We start from the raw sequence: 25,721 nt of genomic DNA, 5'->3' as shown, positions 1-25,721 counted from the left end.
GTCATGCCAACTCCAGTGCCTTGAAGCAGCTGCACTAAGTATCTCAGCTGAGAATCCATGGTGTGAACAGTCTAATCGAGATGGTCCCACAGATCCTTGACTGGGCTTAAATCCTGGGAGTTTGGTGACCAGGGCAGTACAGGAAACCCATTCTGGTGCTTTTTGAACCATGCATGTGCAATGTAAGCTGTGTGAAAAGTTGCATTGTCCTGCTGGTAGATGAAACAGTGCCGAGGAGAAATACACAACATTTAAGGGAGGACATGGTCCCCAAGGACAGACACATACTTGTGTTCATCCAGTGTGCCTTCCAGAATGATGTGATCATCCAGAGAACGCCATGAAAACATTCCTGACACTATAATGCTCCCTTCTCCAGCCTTTCAGACATTTCATACCATACTCACCAACTGTCTTCTGTCTGATGGAGCATTAAATGTGATTCGCCTGTAAGGGCCACCAAGTGGGCACACAGTGGTGGTAATGTCACGCAAATTCCATCCTCTGTAATTGATGAACAGCAGTCAGCATGGGGGCATGTACCAGACACCTGGTGTGGAGCTCCACATACAGCAAATTTTTCTGAACAGTCATTGAGGAGACATTTTTGGTAGCCACTGGATACACATTGACGTAGTTGCTCAACAATTGCTCATCTATTTGCCTGTACTATTCTCCATACCCACTATTCACCCACCCTCCACTGCTAGTGCTGCCACCTGCCATCAGTGAGTTGTTATTGCATAATGACACTGAATCCAGGCAATAGTAACATTAACATGGCTGGACCATGTATTAATTCCTTGTGTAATCAAAATTCAGGATGGAATGTAACAATATGAGAAGGAAAGTTGCTACTCACCATATAGTGGAGATGCTGAGTCGCAGAAAGGCACAACAAAGAGACTCTCAAACTTAAAGCTTTCAGCCATTAAGGCCTTCATCAACAACAACAACAACAACAACAACAACACACACACACACACACACACACACACACACACACACACACACACACACACACGCACGCACGCACGCACACAAACGCAACTCACACAGACGAACAGACGACTGTAGTCTCAGGCAACTTATGCCACATTGGGAGCAGCAGCACCAGTGCATGATGGGAGTGGCAACTGGATGGGGGTAAGGAGGAGGCTGGGGTGTTGAGGGGGAGGGATGGTGGGGGTGGCAGACAGTTAAGTGCTGCAGGTTAGATAGAGGACAGGGAGATGTAGCGGAAAAGGAGAGAAATAAAAAGACTGGGTGTGGTGATGGAATGACAGCTGTGTAGTGCTGGAATGGGAACAGGGAAGGGGCTGGATGGGTGAGGACAGTGACTAACAAAGGTTAGTCACCCATCCAGCTCCTTCCCTGTTCCCATTCCAGCACTACACAGCTGTTATTCCAACACCACACCCTTGTCTCTTTATTTCTCTCCTTTTCCACTACTTCCCCCCCCCCCTCACCCCTCCCACCTCTCCACCACCCTCTGTCTAACCTGCAGCTCTTCTCTGTCCACCACTACCATCATACTATACCTCCTCCTCCCCGACCCAGCCTCCTCCTTACCCCTACCCAGTCGTCACTCCTGTCACGCACTGGTGCTGCTGCTCGCAGTGTTGTTACAGTTGCCCGAGAGTGCAGTTATGTGTGCGAGTTGTGTTTGCATGAGTTTGTGTGTGTATATGTGTGTCTATTGTTGGCAAAAGCCTTAATGGCCAAAAGCTTTAATTGTGAGAGTCATTTCGTTGTGCCTATCTGCGACTCAGCATCTCCGCTATATGGTGAGTAGTCCCTTGTGTAAAATTTCCAGAACTACTAATGGGTTCACCATTGTAATCTGTATTAATAATATGAATCTACTGTGGAACAATGAAACTCATAGGCATTAAGGTGTTCTACAATATATAAAATAGTTAAAATTGAAGTAAAGTTTAATCACAGCCTAATATTCAAGGGTTGGACAAAAATATGATAACACCATGAGAAATGCATGCTTAAACATAAATGCAGATGCTTGCCAAGCCTGCAGGTTGCGCTCCTGTATCCGACCACAAACAGCACCAGCACCTATGCAATGTTCTCAGTATCTTGCAAGTGTCCATCATGGTCAGATCACTGTTTGCGTACTTGTGAGTACATTATATCAGAGCTGAGTGAATTCAAACATGAGCAAGTTGCTGGTGTTTGTATGATGGGTACTTCCATAGTCAAGGCAGCCCAACTGTTTGGTGTTTCAAGGGGCACCATTTGGGAGACTTAAACTGCATACAGAGTAAGCAGGAAATCATCATCCACTAAGTCACAATGTGGATGAAAATTTGTTGAGCGATCATGACAGGTGTTCATTAAAGAGCATTGTGACAAAAAACAGGAGAATGACAGCTGCAAAAGTCACTTCAGAACTCACCCTCAAACCATGACTGCACCAAAACAATATGAGGTGAGCTCCATAAGTAGGGAGCTGCAAGGAATACTGAAATTCAAAACCACATATTAGTGATGCAAAAGCCTGTAACAGTAAAATGTGGCACTGAAACCATAAAACTTGGATTGTAGAGAACTGGAGAACGTCATTTGATTAGATGAGTCTTCTTTCTCGCTGTTTCCAACTTCTGGTCGCGTTTACATCCCAAGATTGAAACATGGCAGGGGTTGAGTGATGGTTCAGGCAGCCAAATCATGGTATTCCAGAGTCCTCTTGGGTTCTCTTCACTGTCACATTATTGTCAAGCGTATGTGACCATATTTGTTGATCAGGTCCACCTCTGGTACAATGTTGGTTCCCCAATGGCCTGAAAAATCAGGGTGTCGAGGCCAATTTTGGATCCTTTTGGGATGTACCAAGATGAGTAGGTGCCTGTTCACAAAGTCCAGGGCTGACTTTGTGAGCACAAGTATGAACTGTCATATCACTCTCAGCCACTACAGTCATTAGACCTCAATATTATTGAGCCTTTGTGGTCTACCTTGGAGAGAAAAGTGTATGATCATGATCCACATCAGTCAGTGTTCACTGGAGTTTTCACTATTTTGAAGAAGAATGGCATAAGATTCCCATGAAAACCATACAGGGCCAGTATTTGTCCAGTCTGAGATGACTGGATGCTGTTTTGAATTTCAATGGTTTTCCTGCTTCATATTAGACATGGGTATGAATTATGTCTACAGTGTTTCCATATTTTTGTCCACACCCTGTGTATTCCACTTATTCCTTTGTGTCAGATTTTAAGATCATTTAATATGTTCAAGATTGTGACTTTTATCAGTCATGGGGAAATCTTATTTTCATTTCAATGACACTGTTACTACATAACTGACAAATACTTTCTCTTGGTTTTATAATGACCCTCCTTCTTTACTGATAAATAAATAGTCAAGAAGCATTTTCTAATATGGAATATGTAGCCTGCTCTGGCTGCAATATCAGGGTATTGAGAACAATTTTGGAGTATGTGGGGGTGAATCTGGTGGCATCCATTCTGTGCTATTGACAAAACATCTTTAGCCTCCGGAGTAATGGAGGGGCAGTTTAGTGGAGTTAATGATAACAAGTAACTTTGTTTCATTGTGCAATGCTGTAGGATTTCTTTTGTGGGTCTTATCAACATCACACAGATGGTGGAGGAAGGATGGGCAAGGTAGTGGACTGAAAATATAATTTATAAATGTAATTACAAAAATAGCTTTTATGGTACGATAATATAATTTTATAAGAAGTAACTTAAGGCAAGGATTGCTACAATGAGATACACATAACTTAACAACAATGACTGCTGGCTAAAATGGCCTAGATGGGTATTCACAGGATGGAGATGTGAATCAGCAATCAGGTGTTTAAACTATATGTCCACAAAGTAGGAGTAAATGTGTCTCAAAATACAAAAAAATAGTAATAATAACCAAAATATAAATGTATAGAGGAAGGAAAAATTATTTTCAAACAGAATGATGTGCCCAAATCCGTGCCAGATTAGCCACATAGCAAAAGTTAACCAATGTAACAGGCCCCACACATTATGAGGTCCTGTGTCCATGTTAAAAAAAATCTTCCAATGGAAACTATAATGAGTGGCATTCATTTACGTTGCCTTCTACAAGTGAGCACAGGCCACACCATACACTGTGTGTCATAAATTGATAACACTGTATAACTTACAGGGACTTCCCTAATGTTCTCCAAGCTAGTTGTAACAGTCTGATCGATTACAATAGGATTCTAATGAATATCAATAAGAAAGTAATTAACTGATACCATATTTATTTTTATATGTCTACTACTACAGTCAATCAACCCTGCTACATTGTAGGGCCTATTTATTTTTCTTACAATACTTTTAATACGGGCCATCTACAGTGAAGGTTCCTTTCTTGTTGGTGGACTATGGCTGAATACTGTATTGTAGTTTTGCAGTTCCTGCATTTCATTTGTGTCATTTATTTGCTGGCCACTGTGGTCTAATAGGGTACAATGCTACTGTTTAACAAAAAATTCCACCAATAGGATGAAAGCTGTATGGAATATTGTAAGGAAGGTAAGTGACAGATTTCCATAATATTAACAGCCTAATGGAGAAGTCAGCTTTGATAACTGAGCCTATAAAATTGTAAATAAAATTAATTCCTACTTTACACAGATAGCTGAACATCTTATACATCAAAATTTACAGAGTACTCCCAGAAATCAATCCAAACGTACTATAAATAATAATTCTATTTCTCTATAACCTACCAATGAAAAGGGAATACTTACTATACTAAAAGAACTGAAGCCTAAATTCTCTGTTGGTACTGACAATATCCCTGACTACATCTTGAAGAAATGTGCTCCCCTCATAGCCAGGCCACTTGTCGACATATGTAACTGTTCTCCATAAGAATGGGTGCTCCAAGAAAAATTGAAGACAGCAAATGTACAACTTTTTGTGCAAGAAAGGGATAAAAATAGAAGTAACGAACTATGGCTCTATTTTGCAACTGTCTGGTTTTTCCAACATAATTGAAAAACTCTATTATAAAAGACTAATCAATTTCATAGAAAAAAATAATTACTTCTCAAATACACAACACTGATTCAGAAAATCTAAATCTACTGGGACTGCTATTTTCACGTTCCTAAATGAAGCCTTAAATGCAATAGACAGAAAAGAGCATATCTCAGGCATATTTCTAGCCCTCTCTTAAGCATTCAATGTCATCAATCACAACATCTTGCTTAAGAAACTTGAGTCTGTAGGTATTAGGGGCCCAGTCTCTGAATGGATCAAATCATATCTCAAAAACGGAAAGCAAGTAGTTGAGCTTGCTATCCAAGGAGGGAACAAGATAAAGTCCTACTACTCAGAAAAGCAGAGCATTAAGTACAGTGTACCACAACAATCCATTCTAGGACCAATTCTGTTTCTACTCTTTGTAAATGACTTGCAGCTGACCACACCACACCATAATTACCTACAATTTGCAGATAACACAAATGTGATAGTAAAAGGAAGGGGCAGAGAAGAATTACTGCATGAGATTAAAAAGTTTATCACCCACATTACAGATTGGTTTTCTGGAAACAGTTTAGTAATGAACACAGAAAAAACAGTAACAATGCACTTACACACAGTGCAAAATAAATGCTCACTCACACCAGACAAAGAATTGTTTAACCAGAACCCTTGAAAATGTAAGCTCTACAAAATTTCTTGGAATATGGATCCAAGAAGATCTAACATGGATCCAACATGCAAACTACATTACAAATAAATTGAATACTATTTGTTATACTTTCAAAATTCTGTCTGGTTTTGTGATGAAGCAAGCTGGGATAATTTTTAATTTCCATCTTGTTTTGCCATCTGCCTCCTTTAAATTCGGTTTTTTTTTTTTTTTTTTTTTTTTTCCAACTAATTACCATTAACATACGTGAATATAATCTGCATTTTCATAAAAGAGAAAGACTGGCCCTTAGTTTTAAAGAATATAACACCAGATCTAATTTTGTGCTTAGTTTTAGGTATGTAATTGATTTTCTAATTTATTTAGACTATTCCTAGTTAGTATCTTCTGTCGCAGGGTGAAATTGTTTCTTAAATTCTATTGTTGATGTGTAAACAAATATAAACTCTGTACTAATCATAAACATTTGGAGGAACAACTAATAGTATTCTTAAAGTATTCATTTGGCTCTATTTGAAAACAGTCAGCAGCTAATTAATTCCAAAGTAATTTCCAGTTTCATCAAAAGTATTGTTTGCATAATGACATATGTTAATTTCATGGTTTAAACAAATAATTTAGCCTAACTCTTGCAGTAGAAGAAACTGTTAAAAAGATGCAATTTTTCAGTGTAGTTAGTTAATCGAATGAGTTAAGTTTTAATTGTAATTTCTGTAAATTTAACTTTAAACAATGTGTAGTTTCAGTAGCTATTATTGTGATGATATACAAGGGCCCGATTTCTGGTCACAAGATAGTCAGTCCACAGCTGAGTTTCAGACAAGGAACCTGTGCTTCAAACTAACTGTGGAATAAGTGTTAAGCAATTACGTCATGTGTAAAAACAATGGCAGTGGCTGTTTCCATATGTATCTTTCTTTTCTTCAAGAACTGTTAACTTTGTGGTTATGTTTTTACTGTTGAAAACTATTAATGAGGCTTGTTGAAAGTTATAACAATAGTGCACTGACCATATACATGTGTATGGGGTGGGGGGGGGGGGGGGTGGGGGGGTTGTGAAAAGTGAAAGTAAAAGGCAGTGAAATGCATCTGTGCATCTGTCGGCTACATTATTTACAGTAGTTAGTGTACAAATTACAAACCCTATTTTTCAACCAATGTAGCAGCGCTGTACGTCAACACCGATGGCAACAAATAAAATAAATAAAAAAAGGTGGAACCGCTACAGTTGCAAATTGAAAGAGACACTAAAAAATGTATACTTCACCCAGGCAGAATCTTTACTAAGATGTGGCAAATCTTTTGGGGAAATGCAACTGCCAGCAAAATTTGTTTTATATGCTAAAAGAGAATTGTAAGAGCCATAGAAAATGCTGCTGCAAGAAGCTCATGCAAGCCCTTATCCTTCCACCACCATGTGTATATATCTTACAAGTAATAATATTTGTTACAAAAGGCTTAGAAAATAGCAACAGTGTTGTACTGACTAACCAGAGGATCCAACTGTATAACACAAAGAGAAAGCAGGATATACATGTTCAAAATGCATACGCAACACTAAAACAGAATGGACCACTGCAAAAGGGAAACAGTTAAAATAGGCTATCTAATAACCTGAAAACAATAAAAGACACTTCAAAATTTAAAACTTCTGTCCTTAAATATTTATTGCAGAGGTGTTGTTATAGTATAGATGAACATCTTGAAACATAAAAATTTGTTCTGTCCATGATCTGTACTTTGTATGTAAGCCCGAACAGCTTAATACAGAAGTGTGTCACCTTTACTGTTTTACTTTAATAATGGTTTTTTAATGTATAAGGTACTATTGAATTTCCATGTTATTTGCTTATATGTTTCTTTCCCTGAATAACATGAACTTATTTAGAAATAATGTTTAACTCTGAATTTTCCACAAGATATTCACCTATACACCTTTTAGTTTGTTGGCATTACACATGTATTATATAAACATTTGTGTCATTATAATATCACTGTCATAATAATTTTAACCATGAATCATCTCATCTCCATTTTTGACTTGCCCTGAATCATCATCATGTGCTTCTCTGCACGCAATCTATGATCTACAGGATAAATAAAATTACAATTACAACAACAGGAGAAGATGTTAAGAACCAGAAATACATATTTATCTAGTGGTTGCGAAGTTTGCTGACAGGAAAATGAGAAGATGGAAACAAGTGAAGATGGCAGCTTATGTGAAGTCTGCAATAAATTACTAAAACACAGGGAAACAAGTGTGATTTGAGGACTAGGGCGTGGGAACTTCTTTCACAGTGATTGTGTTGACTTTAGCACAGTAAAGTGTACTTGGTAAATATTCAAAAGAATGAATGAAGTTCCGTTGTGGTGCTTTTGAAGACTGGTTACATATCGAACTTGTGGAAGTTGCATCTGTGGCAAAATAACAGTCTGTAAGTGGGACCAGCCATGTTAGTGTGAAAAAGTGAAGGTAGGTCACGATATTGAAATCATTAACAAGCACAAAAGTTATGACCTAAAAGACAATTCATGAAATCAACTTGAAATCAACCTTCTAAACCATGTGGGGCTGAACTACTGGAAACAGAAAACAGCACTTGTGATGCAAATGATACTGTCATCACATCTGATAAAAATCGTGTAGCAGAAAAAGCGGAGAGCACGAAAAATCATTGTATTAACTGTTAAAACTGACTCCACTAAATGTTATAATGCAAATCAAGAGCCAATTATTGCATCTATAACACACAGCTCTGGCACAAATATTTTGGATTCGAATCAGAGTATATCACAGCTCTCTGCATTCCTTAAAAAGCAAACTGAGTGTGGACATGAAAGCAACATTACAACCAGAATAGGCAAGTCAGAACATGCAAATAATAATAAAGAGTCTGCAACATATGAAGCAATACAGAATAATGTCTCTACTAACAAAACAAAAACTGGACATGAAAAGGACATTGATTAGATTTAGATTAGATTTACTTTCATTCCAATTGACCTGTAGTAAGGAGGTCCTCCGGGATGTAGGATATGTCAGAAAAACAATAATACATGACAGATATTTACAACTGAAACAAATAAGCTAATTTACCTTCAACAGGTCCCAAGTGGAATGATCAGCACACACACACACACACACACACACACACACACACACACACACACACACACAAATCAGTTGGTTCTACTGAGAAATTCATCAATGGAGTAGAAGGAGTTGGCCACCAAAAAATCCTTTAGGCTTCTCTTAAACTGAATTTCATTGGTTGTTAAGCATTTTAAGGCTGCTGGCAAGTTATTGAAAAAGTATGTTCCTGAATAGCACACACCTTTTTGTACAACAGTAAGTGACTTTAAATCCTTGTGAAGATTATTCTTATTTCTAGAATTGATTCCATGAATTGACCTGTTGGTTTGAAAAAGTGATATATTTTTAATGACAAGTTTCATTAAGGAATAAATATATTGGGAAGCAGTAGTTAGTATTCCTAGTTCCCTAAACAGGCTTCTGCAGAATGTTCTTGAGTTCACACAACATATAACTCTTACTGCACATTTTTGTGCCCAGAAAACTTTAGCTTGGCTTGATGAATTACCCCAAAAAATAATCCCATATGACATTATGGAATGAAAGTAAGCATAGTATGCCAGCTTTTTCATTTTTATATCCCCTATGTCTGGCACAATTTGCATTGCAAATAGAGATTTGTAAAGACACTTCAGCAGTTCTGTGGTGTGCTCCTACAAGTTGAGTTTATTAGCACGCTGGAATCCCAAGAATTTAACACTGTCCACTTCTTCTACCTGCTTGTCATTGTACGCTAGGCATATACATGTGGGACACCCCTTACAAGTTCTGAACTGCATGTAGTGTGTTTTTTCAAAGTTTAGTGACAAAGAATTGGCTAGGAACCAGTGATTAATGTCCACAAATATTTTACTAGCCAATCTTTCTAAGACTACACTTGATTTGCTGTTTATTGCAGTACTTGTATCATTGGCAAACAAAACGAATTTGGCATCTGGTAATGTTACTGATGAAAGGTCATTGATATACACAAGAAAAAGTAAGGGCCCTAAAATGGAACACATGTAATTAGTTCCCAGTTGTATGATGCCTGATAGCTTAATACATGTCTCTTTCCTAATAACACCTTTGTTTCCTGCCAGAGATATAAGATTTGAACCATTTTGCAGCATTTATTGTTACACAATAATATTCTAATTTACTTAAAAGGATATTGTGATTTACACAGTCAAATGCCTTTGACTGATCACAAAACATACCAGTTGCCCGCAATTTTTTGTCTAATTAATTAAGCACATTAGTAAGTGTAGATAGCCTTCTCAATATCAGAACCCTTTAGAAATCCAAACTGACACTTTGACAGTATGTTATTTGAGGTAACATGGTTATAAAGCCGATTCTACATTACTTTTTCAAAATTTTTGAGAATGCTGGCAAAAGTGTAATTGGATGGAAATTTGATGCTATTTGTTTATCTCCCTTCTTAAACAGTGGCTTAACTTCAGTATATTTCAACCATTCAGGAAACATTCCACTGATAAACGACTGGTTACACAGATAGGTTAATATGTTACGTAACTCAAAATCACATTATTTAATTAACCTTGTTGATATTTCATCATACCCACTATATGTTTTTGATTTTAAAGATTTTATGACAGACATTATTTCTGCTGGGGTTGTGTGCTGGGGTAGCTATGAGAGGCCTACATAACAAATCAGAACATCTAAACAATAATAAAGAGCCTATAGTTCATGAAGCATCACAGAATTGATGTGTGAATGATATTTCTTTACTCAATTCAGAAACTGTTGCCACTAATGATCCAAACCCTCTTTACAACTCCATGAGTCTTTCAAAAGAGAAACCTTTACTCAACAGGAATACAGACTAGCATGAGGTACATTATAGGAAAAGAACTGTTCATTGTAGAGGTAAGAAAGTGTCATCAACTACAGCAAAACAACAAACCAATAACATGCATGAAGTGACTCATAATGCATCTGTACAACCAAAACCTTGTATAAAACTGCACTTCAGAAACATGTACAGGAGAAGAGACCAATACCCCAAGCAGTTGCTATAGTATCACTCAAATTCAAGTGCCAGAGACAGTAAAAAATTTAGTAATAGGGACCGGTGAGAGCAAGGAATTCTATATGGAGAGAAAAGGGCGTGATTCCATCAAGGAAAAGTGGAAAATGGCTCAACAACTGAAATGTAATCAAATTTCTGTAGAAAATGTTTCCAGGATATAAAAAATTTCAGTTAGAAACTAGGAACTAAGGGTGTAAACAACATGCAGAAAGCACATTAGTGATGACAGTGATCTACTTGTAGTTACAGTGTTAATATGCAGTGTTTAAGAACCAAGGTGGACCTTTTATCATTCTTTGTAGAAGAAGAGAAACCACATGTTCCATGCATCAGTGTGAACCGGTTGGCTGAAGCAGACGATGAGTATTAAAGATCTATTGAGTATTTGTTTATGGTAAACACATAGTATCAAGCTACTACAATTCTTGCTGGCTACCTGGAGTCCACCTCTCTGCTCATCCCTACCAGTCCCCACATACCTACCTTCTACATGCTTCCTAAACTACCTAAACCAATCACCCAGGATGCCCCATTGTGACCAGTTAATGTGCCCCCACTGAGAGAATCTCTGCTCTCATAGACCAACACCTTCAACCTATTACCCAGAGCCTACCATCCTGTATAAAAGATACTAACCGTTTCCTCCACCGACTCTCCACAGTTTCTGTCCCTTTACCACTCTGTGCCCTGCTCATCACTATAGATGCCAACTTCCTTTACACTAACATCCCTAATGCCCATGGCCTCAATGCTACTGAACACTACCTTTCCCAACATCTGACAGATTCCAAACCAACAACTTCCTTCCCAGTCTCTATGACCAACTATATCCTCATCCACTATTACTTCTCCTTTGAAGGCATTACCTACAAACAAATCCGGGATACAGCTATGGGCGCCCGTTTTGCACTATCCTATGTCAGTCTATCCAAGAGGCATCTAGAGGAATCCTTCCTAAACACCCAGAATCCCAAACCCCTCACCTGGTTCACATTCATTGATGACATCTTTGCAATTTGGATCGAGGGTGAGGATACCCTATCCACATTCCTTCAAAACCTCAACAACTTCTCCCCCATTTGCTTCACCTGGTCTTACCCAACCTAACAAGCCAGCCTCCTAGATGTTGACCTCCACCTCAAAGGTGGCTACATCAGTATCTCTGTCCATATCAAACCTACTAACCACCAGTAATACCTCCACTTTGACAGCTGCCACCCACTCCCACTTCTATACAGCCTAACCACTCATCGTCATTGCATCTGCAGTGATGAGCAGTCCCTCTCGAAATATAATGAGAGTCTTACTGAAGCCTTCACAAACCGTAGTTATTCTCCCAACCTTGTACAAAAACAAATCTCCCATGCCTTATTTTTCCCGTCTCCCATCACCACACAAAGTCCCACCTCTGACCACAGAGCACCATTCTCCTCATAACTCAGGAGCACTCAGGACTGGAGAAACTGAATTACATTCTCCATTAGGGTTTTGACTACCTCTCGTCATGCTCTGAAACGAGGAATGTCCTGTCTACTACCCTTCCCACCCCCTTTGTCATCTAATTTTGACAAAGGCCTCATAGGCTGAAGGCTTTATTTGTGATAGTCTTTTCGTTGTGCCTATGAGGAACTCTGCATCTCTGATATATGGTGAGTAGCAACTTTCCTTTTCAAAATATTGTTACATTACATCCTAGATTTTCCATTGTCTGATTGTACAAATGCAATGTACTTGTTTTATCAGAAAGTGAATACATGTATTACAAATAAGAAGAGTCTGAAATCATTCAGCAATAGCTGGTTTCTGAAGTAACTGCTCAGGTTGATATCACAACAGAAGAAAAGGAGTCTGAAGCCAAGATATCTGGGACACTGTATTACTGCAACTACTTCCAAGTGCAAAAATCTAAAGTTTACAATCTATGGTGACCATAAAATACACACAAATGGACTGTTTGCAGAAGCATGATACATTGAAGCCATTGACTTCATGAACTCCACTGTCATCATTCTCAGGAACTGCCTGTTTGTTCTACTGGTCCTGTGTTACCACCAATGTGAGTGATTACCACATGAAGTAGGACAGAAAAAGTGCTCACAAAATTCAACAAGTGTGTGGAAACAGAACACTTAAATACAAAACCCAAAAAGATACAAAATTAAAATTTATAAAAATATGCCTGTACTATTACTGTTGTATAGAAGTGAGAGTTGGATAAATAAAAAGAACAATGGCAGCAAAATACAGGTAGCAGAAATGACATTCTTGAAGAGAAAGAAAGGGTGCATAAGATTTAATAAAGAGTTTAAAAAAGATGGTGGTGTTTGAAAAGATTTGAATGTGTACTATTAATAAAAAATAAATGAATATGGGTGTGTGGGGGTGGAGGGGGGGTAGGGGGGGGATAACATGTGAATAAAGTGAGATATGAAAGACCACCTACAAACATCCTTGAACTACATCCCAAAATGAAGAAAAGACATAGATCAACCATGGAAATGAAAGAAATACATTTTATGAAGGTGGAACAGGCATACTCCTTATCCCTACACAAAAGTAGATGATGAAAGCAAGTCTCGAAGCATGATTGCTGCAAACACTGCTGATTGTATAAGTTGACTACAAGTAAAACAGGGGATAAACATAACCATGCCAAACATAGCCAAACAAACAATGGAATAGGTTTACAACAAGTTCATAGTGAACAGCTGAAACTTTAGTTTCTGAAAAACTCATACTGTACAACTCTAGAGAAATGAAGTGTATTAAACATGACCACAAGAAGACATATATGGGCATACAACATATAAAACTTTGTGTGTCTGGTTCTTAAGCACCCAGATAGGTAGCAGTATGAGGTAGCACCAGCACATCCATAACTTAAGCATAGAGCTCACAGTATTGCCTACTTTGCACTTTTCTCATTGTGTTGACATCAGACTCCATTACTAGTGTAATCTGCACCCTTTTTGCTCAATACTGTCGTGTGACATAAAATTCTGAGGAAGTGCATTACAGTCAAAAAATTATATAACCCACATAAGCCAAATGTAAGAATATTGTGTAAAACTTATATCTGGACATCTTACTTCAGGAGCTTTAAGTCAGTAGACATACGTGACAATACATTACTTCGGTAAAGGCATTTTCAGTTATTAATAGGGGTGAAGTTATGATGAAGTCACAATTCACATTTGTAATATTATACGAAAAAGTAATTTCAGTGTCAACATTGCACCCATCTCTATGGTACTGAAAGAGGTTTCACTTTACAGTGTCAAAGTCTTTAATAGGTTATCAAAAATCAGGCAGGAAATTAGAAACTCCCATATATTAAAAAATAAAGTGAATCATAGCCTTATTAGATATTCCTGCTATATCAAAAATACAATAAAATGAGTACCTTATTAGGCTCGCCCCCTGCAATTAATCAGAACATTCGGGATTCATAGGTTTAAATTATGTTAAACACATTCATATTAAATATATTTTAACTTTTCTGATACATAGACAGCTGATTTGTTCTCTGGAATCAATAATGTAATGTAAATAGGCAGTAATAAGTATTAGGTAAAAACAACACTGAGTAGCTTAAGAAGAAAAACCTGTTGCTTTTTACAAAGTATTTACTTCTCTACTAAAAACATGTAGAAGTGTTTAGAAGTAATTCCCATGATTAACCTGTGATTAGATTTGCACTTGTACTTGGTTGCTAGTATATCTCCAAAATTACTCTGAGTTGATGTAAACTTGAGCACAGAGCTCACAGTATTGCCTACTTTGCACTTTTCTCATTGTGATAGATATATAGTTAGTTAGTTAGTTCATTTGTCCATCCATTCATTCATCCAATCCATCCATCCATCCATTCATACTCACACTGTCAGTTCCCATTTAAGGCACATGTGACCTAACCCACCAGTTGGGGTGCCAAGCTGATAGTGACGTCGAAAGCCCATAAATGTGAATTTTCTACACATGATGAACCACAATTAGTAGCAACAACTTGGGGCACCAATGTGAGAGGTGTGCCAGGGGTGTCCAAGCACAAGATTTGTACATCGTCCACATAGCAATCAGTAACAAGAACTGACAGGGGTGAAAGTCTACGAGGAAAAATGGGGGTGGGGGGGGGGGGGAGGAGGGCACCAAATGATAAATTGCTTGTGTGGCAAATGTTCTGAAACTGGCCCTGCACACTGTGTTCCAAAAATTCCAAAATAAATAAGAGAGGGCTGTAGAATAGTTAAATTATTATCAGCATTAATAATTATAAGAACTATATATCTGGAAAGAAGCAGTTACCTTGAAAAGAAAAATAGCATTCACAACTACTCAACTGTTATTTTTATCTACTACTTCAAATGTAGCATTTATATAACTTTACACAGAACACTATCAACAATCAAAATACCAATAAAGTTATCTCCTGGTTACTGTCTGCTAGCAGCCTTTTAGAAGCTTTGCACCAAAATGTCTGTCTGACTCCAATTCAAGGATTTATGTTCTATAAAGAAAATATTTTACTTCTAGTAATGTGATTTTGTGGTCTCATAAACTGACATACAGCTTTAAGAGAGGTGTGCTGACCACATGCCCCTCCATATCTGTATCCAGTGATGTCTGTGGGCTGAGGATGACATGGCAGCCAGTTGGTACCATTCGGCTATCATTTTTTTAAAAAGTGATTATGAATTTTAGGGTTAATCCTAAATTTTGCCTTATTCTTAACCAAAAATAGTGTTAGTAAATTTATATGCATGTACGTTTTAAGAATTTCAACATTTATTATGATGCTTCCGCAGTTCTATCTGTAAGTCACCACAATGAGAGACTTTTCGAAGTGCATGGCCAGTAGAACTGAGCTTCCCAGCTACCTTTTTCACATATTTTTGGTAGCTCAATTTGCTGTCCATTTTACATGTGGAGTTTCACTTAGCTTGTTCCCACCGACCTGTGTTTCTGGTACCTGTAAGCCATTTTCATTTATTTGCAATTGTATAATATTAGCTTTTGTAAGATTAAAAGTTAACGTGTTTGCTGCGAACCTGTGGTAAATTTGGTGGCATCTAGTATGGATTTGTTTGAGCCCTTTGCAGCATACTTGTATATCTGCAAACATAACAGTTTTTGAAATGCCCTAGTATTTCATTTATGTAGATCACGAATAGTAGTATGACAAGTACTGAACCTTGTGGAACTTCATATTGTAATGTTTCCACACTACAAATTTACTTTTATTCCTGTGCTGTTATTTGTTTATGTGATACTTTGATTTCTGTTGTTGAGATACGATTCCTCCTATGCCATTAACAACATTAACATTTTTATGTTACTTCAACTGTAAATGTAACTGTAAAGAAAAACTGTTGAACAATCCTCATTCTTCTTCTTTTGAAGCTTCTCCTTCAAGAAAGGACACATGGGACATAATGTGTGAATTAATTCAATAAACAATTACTATCCAAATGATTTGATACCTCTACAAAGTACCAAATTCTGTACATTTCAGAGAATGGCTGGAAATAAGTAAAGAGTGACAGTAGAAATTAGTGTACTCATTTCATTATTTTGAGTAACTTGAAACCTCTTTCTTCACAATTTATTGCCAGATGCCTTCCTCAAAATCAGTGTTTCCTCACACCAGAGATATGAATTGTCTATTCAGAGTTGGTTTTTACCATTCATGTTGTCTTAAATCACATAGTTTCTTCTCCAGTTCACCTTTGCAACTCTCTCACACAATCTTCTCTAGTTTTTCCTTTCAGTTTGTTTCGTTCTTCATTCATTATGTCACTTTTATCACGATTTCTGCCTTTTTCTCTGCTTCCTTGGTCTGTGATGACTTTCTGACATTCTTCCTGCTTACCTTCAGTTAACTTTACGCCACTTCACAGTGTTTGCAGATAACACAAACACTGTGATAGACAACAAAACATGCACTGACATAAGAGTTTAATGTCAACTAATTACTTGTAGATTCTATGAAATGGTTCACAGTAAAGTCTAGAAGTCTAGCACTAAACCTCAGCAAAACTAACTGTATTCTACATTCCAATCACAAAAGCCCACAGAATATTGTTATTGTGCATGAGATGCAGTGGATATAGAAGGTATACTTTTCAAAATTCTTAGGTGTGCATATACCATGTGTCCACAAAGTCTGTCGGCAGCTGTGAGCCTCACGTGCCTTCCCTTGCAAGGTGTGTAGGGTTGGCAGCACACTCAAGTCTCATCTGCACATATTCTGTGGTAGATTGTAAACAGTGGTGTTTTTGTGTGTATTGCAGATGTTAGGTGGGTAAGCTAGATGCAGTAAGAATGGTTACTACTGTAGAGAGGGCATTTATAAGGCATTTATAATGGAAGAGCTATAATGTGCAGGAGGAAACTTTACGGTGCATGTGAAGTGGCAATTTAAATTGCATTTTCCTGCTTCAAGATGTCCACATTGTGACAGTGTAGATGATTTGATTCAACTCCAGACATAGTTTCACTTCATGATGTATCACCAACTCTTAGGCCCACAATTTTAACAGAACAGAAGCTTGATGATATTTCAGACACTGTGTAGGGGAGCCCAACAAAATTAATGAGGAGATTATCATGAGTGTCTAAAGTCTCTTGCATGACAGCATGTAAGGCTGTAATCAAAGAACTGGGGATGTATCCATATAAAATTACTGCTGTGCGACAATTACATTGTATGGACCATGTGAAATGAATAGTGCATTCCATACAGTTCCAGCAATTTGTTAACCAACATGGAGTTGGTGTTTTAGATTGAACCTTTTTCAACTCACGAGGCTTGGTTTCATCTATCTGGCTACATTAATTTCCAAAACTCACACATTTTGACACCAGAAAATTCACATGCCTTAAGATAAATACCATTGCATGCAGAGAATATTGAGGTGTGGTTTGCCATAATGCAAGCATGAATTATAGGGCTGATCTTTTTCAATGCTACTGTTACTTTGGTGTCTATTCTTCCCAGACAATTTATCAATTTATTGCCCTGCTGAATGAAAATGAGACCAGTCATTCATTTTTCCAACAAGACAGCACTACTGCTCCCACTCATATCGGACACCAGTCCCTATGACTTCTAGATGACATCTCTGGAGACGGATTAATTACAAGATGTTTCTGGCCCCCGCACTCACTGGATCTGCCTCTGTCTGACTATTTCCTTTGGGGTAAGGGTAAAACATTTATGTTTCAAAATAATAGAAAGCCAATTGATGAATCAAAGGCAGTGGTAATAGATTATCTGCATTTGATTACATGTGCAAATTGGTAAAGATGTCTGTAAATAAATGTAAATGTTAAGTTTGTTTGTGTGGTCATCCTCGGCAGCAAGCACAGAAATACTTATTTTGTAAATGTGTTCAACTATGCCTTCAACAAAGAGGAAAACATTTCCAGCATATATTGGTGAGTACAGTAGATTTAATTGTAATTAATATAATTAAGTTATTTCATTGTTTTAATTGTAATAACGTTGAATTCCATCTCCCAACATTACTGCAGTCACTAGCAGTGAATCCCAGCCTCTAGCTCATACAACAACATGAGTGTGCTGCCAGCCTTACCCACCCCGCGAAGTGAGATATGCAGGTCACCACTTCAGAGAGACTTTTTGGATGCACTGTAGATAACATGCTTAATGAGGAACACCACATCCTCAAAACATTGAAAAGATTTAGCTCAGCAACATTTACGATCAGTATAATCTAAAAACTAAGAGATATAAATGTCTCAAAATCCGTTTATTTTGGCTACTTCCGTTCCCTAATGTGTTGTGTAATTCTCTCCTGGGGCAATTCATTGCTGTCGAAAGAAAATCTTTACCATTCAGAAAAAAGTTGGCTGCGTTGTGTGTGAAGTGCTTCCAAAAACCTCATCTTGTACTCTTTTGAAGCCAGTTGGGATATTAACCACTACCTCACAGTATCTCCTCTTGAACATGACATTCATACGACACAATCCTTCTTGATATGAAACAAAATAGTCATACCACCAACATAATATAAGAAGGAACTGTAGCATTACAGTGTGACCTAAAGAATGTGTCTCTAGTGCAAAAAAGCATAAAATAAAGCAGCACAAAAATTTTCAACTGATTCTGAAGTAATCTAAAGTCCATAATGAAGTAATAACAGATTATTTAAAACAGCCTAAAGGATTTGTTGTTTCAAAAAAGTTTTTGTACTCAAGATGAATTCTTCAACACAGACAGATATGACTATTTCACATACCTTTGTGTGTCCCATTTTAATGCCCCTTGCTGCTTTAATTACACCTTAAAAATCATATTTTTTGTGTTCTGTAATTCATGGAAATGGCCTTACTACTCACAAATCAAACTGTATTTTCAAGTAATATCTGAAAGTTGTGTTTTAACTCTGTATTGTTTATGATTTTAACACAACATAACAATGAACTGAATGTTTTGACTTGTTCCACGTACATGTGCTATACCACAATAATTGATCTATGAAAAATGTATCACAATAAATAAATAAAAAATTCAGCTGCATCTCGTGATCTCTTGCAGTTTTAGTTTCCATAATTGACACATGCTTTCATTTTCTTGATAAGACTTTTTCCAAGTTTGTCAATTAACTGCCTGTAGTGTCTCACGGTTCATTTTTAATTTAAAAGTCAGCTTTAAAAGTCAATATTCCTCCTTATTCCTGTTACACAGTTTGTTTCTGTCCTGATGAAGTTTTAGAATACCTTTGCTTTCAGTTAGCATCCTTTACTTTTTTCTACTTGCTGTCTGTTTCTTACTCCTAATAACTGAACTACTTGAAAGATCAGCTTCTGTTTTTATGTTTGTTTATCTGCCAGCAATTATTAAATGGTCTTGTTTCAGCAGAAGATGATCTAATGTTGCATTTTTGTACCATCTTTTATTCATATCTCTGCTATAATATCTTACCTTCTGTGATCTGTATAAATCATATATCATCTCCAGTCCCTCCATTTCTGTCTTTGCTTCAACAAAGGCTGAGTAGTCAGCTGGAGGCAAATCAAATAGCATTTCTGTGTTCATGAATTCAAGACGCTGTTCATCAAGCTCAGCAAACTGGGGAGAATATTCCTGCAAATGAAAAAAATACAATACTCTAAGAATGATGAAAATAACTTTTTCAACAATTACATCTTAAAATTCATTATTCTCTGGAATTGAAGTGTAGTTGACAGAACCAGAACAATAGGCACTGTTTGTACTAGAAAAATTCCATTGTTTCTTAGAAATATATGTTTACATAAAGGTGATTTATGGCTATTTAAGTACTTATTTCTGTTCAGTATTTTATCTAACAAACAACGGAAATTCTAGGATCGAATAACAACTACAGGATATGGATAGGTTGGATAGGGGGGGGGGGGGGAATCACAATTACATGGAGGAATAAATCGAATAGGGCACAGTCCAATACATGTTTTAGATTACGTCTGATTGATTACGTAAGAGATGAAAAACTATATCCACTGTAGGAAAAGGGAGAAGGAGACAACATCTTTCACAAAGGAAGCATGATTGAGGTTGTCTGCCACACCGTGCCTCCTCTATGTGGTGAGCGGTGATCTGCCCAATTCATATTGTCAATATTTTTCCTAAGGAATGGAAGCAACTGTTAAAGAGAAACTATTTTAATTTGTCCTCCCCCCCATGAACCATAGACCTTGCCGTTGGTGGGGAGGCTTGCGTGCCTCAGCGATACAGATAGCCGTATCGTAGGTGCAACCACAACGGAGGGGTATCTGTTGAGAGGCCAGACAAACATGTGGTTCCAGAAGAGGGGCAGCAGCCTTTTCAGTAGTTGCAGGGGCAACAGTCTGAATGATTGACTGATCTGGCCTTGCAACACTAACCAAAACGGCCTTGCTGTGCTGGTACTGCGAACGGCTGAAAGCAAGGGGAAACTACGGCCGTAATTTTTCCTGAGGGCATGCAGCTTTACTGTATGGATAAATGATGATGGCGTCCTCTGGGTTAAATATTCTGGAGGTAAAATAGTCCCCCATTCGGATCTCCGGGCAGAGACTACTAAAGAGGAAGTCGTTATCAGGAGAAAGAAAACAGGCGTTCTACTGATCGGAGCGTGGAATATCAGATCCCTTAATCGGGCAGGCAGGTTAGAAAATTTAAAAAGGGAAATGGATAGGTTAAAGTTGGATATGGTGGGAATTAGTGAAGTTTGGTGGCAGGAGGAACAAGACTTTCGGTCAGGTGAACACAGGGTCATAAATACAAAATCAGATAGGGGTATTGCAGGAGTAGGTTTAATAATGAATAAAACAATAGGAATGCGGGTAAGCTACTACAAACAGCATAGTGAACGCATTGTTGTGGCCAAGATAGACACAAAGCCAACGCCTATGACAGTAGTACAAGTCTATATGCCAACTAGCTCTGCAGATGACGAAGAAATTGAAGAAATGTATGATGAAATAAAAGAAATTATTCAGATAGTGAAGGGAGATGAAAATTTAATAGCCATGGGTGACTGGAATTCGGTAGTAGGAAAAGGGAGAGAAGGAAACGTAGCAGGTGAATATGTATTGGGGGTAAGAAAAGAAAGAGGAAGCCGTCTGGTAGAATTTTGCGCAGAGCATAACTTAATCATAGCTAACACTTGGTTCAAGAATCATCAAAGAAGGTTGTATACATGGAAGAACCCTGCAGATACTAAAATGTATCAGATAGATTATATAATGGTAAGACAGAGATTTAGGAACCAGGTTTTAAATTATAAGACATTTCCAGGGGCAGATGTGGACTCTGACCACAATCTATTGGTTATGTACTGCAGATTAAAACTGAAGAAACTGCAAAAAGGTGGGAATTTAAGGAGATGGGACCTAGATAAACTGACTAAACCAGAGGTTGTACAGAGTTTCAGGGAGAGCATAAGGGAACAACTGACAAGAATGGGGGAAAGAAATACAGTAGAAGAAGAATGGGTAGCTTTGAGGGATGAAGTAGTGAAGGCAGCAGAGGATCAAGTAGGTAAAAAGACGAGGGCTAATAGAAACCCCTGGGTGACAGAAGAAATGTTGAATTTAATTGACGGAAGGAGAAAATATAAAAATGCAGTAAATGTAACAGGCAAAAAGGAATACAAATTCTCAAAAATGAGATCGACAGGAAGTGCAAAATGGCTAAGTAGGCATGGCTAGAGGACAAATGTAAGGATATAGAGGCTTATCTCACTAGAGGTAAGATAGATACTGCCTACAGGAAAATTAAAGAGACCTTTGGAGAAAAGAGAACGACTTGTTTGAATATCAAGAGCTCAGATGGAAACCCAGTTCTAAGCAAGGAAGGGAAAGCAGAAAGGTGGAAAGAGTATATAGAGGGTCTATACAAGGGCGATGTACTTGAGGACAATATTATAGAAATGGAAGAGGATGTAGATGAAGATGAAATGGGAGATATGATACTGCGTGAAGAGTTTGACAGAGCACTGAAAGACCTAAGTCGAAACAAAGACCCGGGAGTAGACAACATTCCATTAGAACTACTGACAGCCTTGGGAGAGCCAGTCATGACAAAACTCTACCATCTGGTGAGCAAGATGTATGAGACAGGCAAAATACCCTCAGACTTCAAGAAGAATATAATTATTCTAATCCCAAAGAAAGCTTGTGTTGACAGATGTGAAAACTGCCGAACTGTCAGTTTAATAAGTCACAGCTGCAAAATACTAACACGAATTTTTTGCAGACGAATGGAAAAACTGGTAGAAGCCGACCTCGGGGAAGATCAGTGTGAATTCCGTAGAAATATTGGAAAACATGAGGTAATACTGACCTTACGACTTCTCTTAGAAGAAAGATTAAGGAAAGGCAAACCGACGTCTCTAGCATTTGTAGACTTAGAGAAAGCTTTTGACAATGTGAACTGGAATACTCTCTTTCAAATTCTAAAAGTGGCAGGGTAAAATACAGGGAACGAAAGGCTATTTACAATTTGTACAGAAACCAGGTGGCAGTTATAATAATCGAGGGGCATGAAAGGGAAGCAGTGGTTGGGGAGGGAGTGAAACAGGGTTGTGGCCTCTCTCTGATGTTATTCAATCTGTATATTGAGCAAGCAGTAAAGGAAACAAAAGAAACATTCGGAGTAGGTATTAAAATCCACGGAGAAGAAATAAAAACTTTGAGGTTCGCCGATGACATAGTAATTCTGTCAGATACAGCAAAGGACTTGGAAGAGCAGTTGAACGGAATGGATAGTGTCTTGAAAGGAGGATATTAGACGAACATCAAAAAAATCAAAACGAGGATAATGGAATGTAGTCAAATTAAGCCAGGTGATGCTGAGGGAATTAGATTAGGAAATGAGACACTTGAAGTAGTAAAGGAGTTTTGCTACTTGGGGAGCAAAATAACTGATAATGGTTGAAGTAGAGAGGATATAAAATGTAGACTGGCAATGGCAAGGAAAGCGTTTCTGAAGAAGAGAAATTTGCTAACATCGGGTATAGATTTAAATGGCAGGAAGTCGTTTCTGAAAGTATATGTATGGCGTGTAGCCATGTATGGAAGTGAAACATGGACGATAACTAGTTTGGACAAGAAGAGAATAGAAGCTTTTGAAATGTGGTGCTACAGAAGAATGCTGAAGATTAGATGGGTAGATCACATAACTAATGAGGAGGTACTGAATAGGATTGGGGAGAAGAGGAGTTTGTGGCACAACTTGACTAGAAGACGGGATCGGTTGGTAGGACATGTTCTGAGGCATCAAGGGATCACACATTTAGTATTGGAGGGCAGTGTGGAGGGTAAAAATCATAGAGGGAGACCAAGAGATGAATACACTAAACAGATTCAGAAGGATGTATGTTGCAGTAGGTACTGGGAGATGAAGAAGCTTGCACAGGATAGAGTAGCGTGGAGAGCTGCATCAAACCAGTCTCAGGACTGAAGACCACAACAACAACAACATTTTAATTTGTATTTGAAAATTTTGTTACTGTCTGTTAGATATTTTACTTTCATCAGTAGACTATCAAACCCATTTATATCTATGTATTTTAGTCCCATCTATATCCTTCCAGTATGTTACTTTTGACTATGTCTGTTACTTAAATAGACTGCTGTCAATAAATTTCATCAGTGAATAAATGTATTGTGAAGCTGTCATTAATATTCCTATCTGCTTAAACATATGCACATAAGGTAGAAATTGTGCTCCTGGTACTATGAATACATTACTTTGCCTAAGGGTGGAGTTACGTCAAATAATTGTCCATCAACATTAATGAACGAAAACATATAAAACGTTGTAAGGAAAAAGATGGATTGCTACTTTTACCACTTATTGTAAAGATGATACATTAAGTTGCAGGCAGGGACAATTGAAAGACACTTATATATCTCACACATTAGCTTTCAGCCAAAGCCTTTGTCAGAAAAAGAAAAGGAAACACACACACACTCATTCAAGCAAGCTAGTATGACTGAATATGTGTGTGTTCCTCTTTCTTTAGCAGATGAAGGCTTTGGCCAAATGCTAACATTAAGTGTCTTGTCTAATGTTTGCAATTACTGCTAAGTCAAAATACCTGGTTTGTTCACTTTAACTCTTTATCAATACGCAAACAAAAAAAATCTTCGAATTTACAAATTTGTTTCTTGTTGTTATAGAACATTAATTGGACCTAAGATGTTTTTGATCATACAAAATCAAATGAACTGTGTATTTTCACAATTTAAAGCTGACACATTTGTGTAAAATTAGTAAACAAGTTACACAACATCATAAACAGCTCTCAGTGGCTGCTTCTTTAATGAAATTCATAACAATACTTGTATGGCTGTCAAAAAGATTTGGGGTGACTATCAATTTAAGATAGTTGCCTCTTTGGATTGAACCTCTTTGACTCCTTCCCCATTGTGAGGTTTTGGCTTAACAACAAGTGTGGAATCTTGTTATAGTGTGTTCTAAGTGAAAAAAATAAAGTGTTGTACACTACTATATGTATAGTGGTTACTATTAACCAGTCATATGTAGTTCCACATTTGTGACCAAAACTTCATGCAGTTGTCATATTTTCTTCACCACGCTACACAGTTATATTCGTCAAATAGTCATAGACAAAGGATTCTGAAAGAGGCTAAGTTACTTTCCATTTGTGTGCACCAGATGTATTACAAGTTTAGCATTTGTTGCTTGCAGTACAAGTTTCAGCCACAGCTCATCTACTTGTGCTACTGGACTCATAAATGGAGCACCATAACCTGTCTGTGTGCATGCCTCCATGGCAGCAAGTCCAAGTCATGCTGCCGAATGTGACACTACGTCACCTGGACAATACAATGTGCCCATATTCCAATTCTATGCCAGTTATGCAAGAGGATCAATCAGTTCATGGGATGCCTACTTATTTGCCAGTGCCAGTACTGCTACCACTGGCTTGCCTACCAGCCTGCCTGCTTCTTCTGCACCATTTTGGTATACGCTGGCCAGGGCTGCCTTTTCTTCCACACTGGACAGAATTGCAACTTCGTCTGAATCCATTGTTAGCACTATGTTGTTTTATGCTTCCACACCTTCTGCGCCGAGCCTTCGGTGCCACCCTCTGCTGGTCGCCACCAAGTCCTCGGGTGATATACCACTTTCCAGACCAGTGTCCTCACACCTCTGTCATTCGACACATTACCTATGTTTCACCTGCACCTGCCGGCTTCTCATCAATCCATGCCTGCCACATCAGGTTTTTTGCGTGCCTTTTTTATGGACTCTGCACAGACCTTGGGCCACGGATCATCTAGCGCACCAGTCACTACTGTACCTTTTCCTGTGTTATGTCCACCTACACCCATGAATTGGTTCTCTCACGTGTTTCCTTCGAGGATGGTGTGCAGAACATTGATGAGTTTTCACTGGACCAA

The 25,721-nt window shown here is 38.0% G+C and overlaps 1 protein-coding gene across 1 annotated transcript in view; it reads right to left on the bottom strand.

Annotated features, from left to right (window-relative positions):
- Window positions 1-25,721, bottom strand: part of LOC124798989 (dynein axonemal heavy chain 10) — a 1,080,466-nt gene that overhangs the window by 1,018,924 nt on the left and 35,821 nt on the right. Inside the window, exon 6 of the mRNA XM_047262526.1 lies at window positions 19,750-19,911. Coding sequence (XP_047118482.1) covers window positions 19,750-19,911 — 162 coding nt within the window. The remainder of the gene's footprint in view (window positions 1-19,749; window positions 19,912-25,721) is intronic.

The sequence above is a fragment of the Schistocerca piceifrons genome, chromosome 5 (assembly GCF_021461385.2).
Source record: "Schistocerca piceifrons isolate TAMUIC-IGC-003096 chromosome 5, iqSchPice1.1, whole genome shotgun sequence".
Lineage (NCBI taxonomy): Eukaryota > Metazoa > Arthropoda > Insecta > Orthoptera > Acrididae > Schistocerca > Schistocerca piceifrons.
This window is presented reverse-complemented; position numbering and strand designations above follow the sequence as displayed.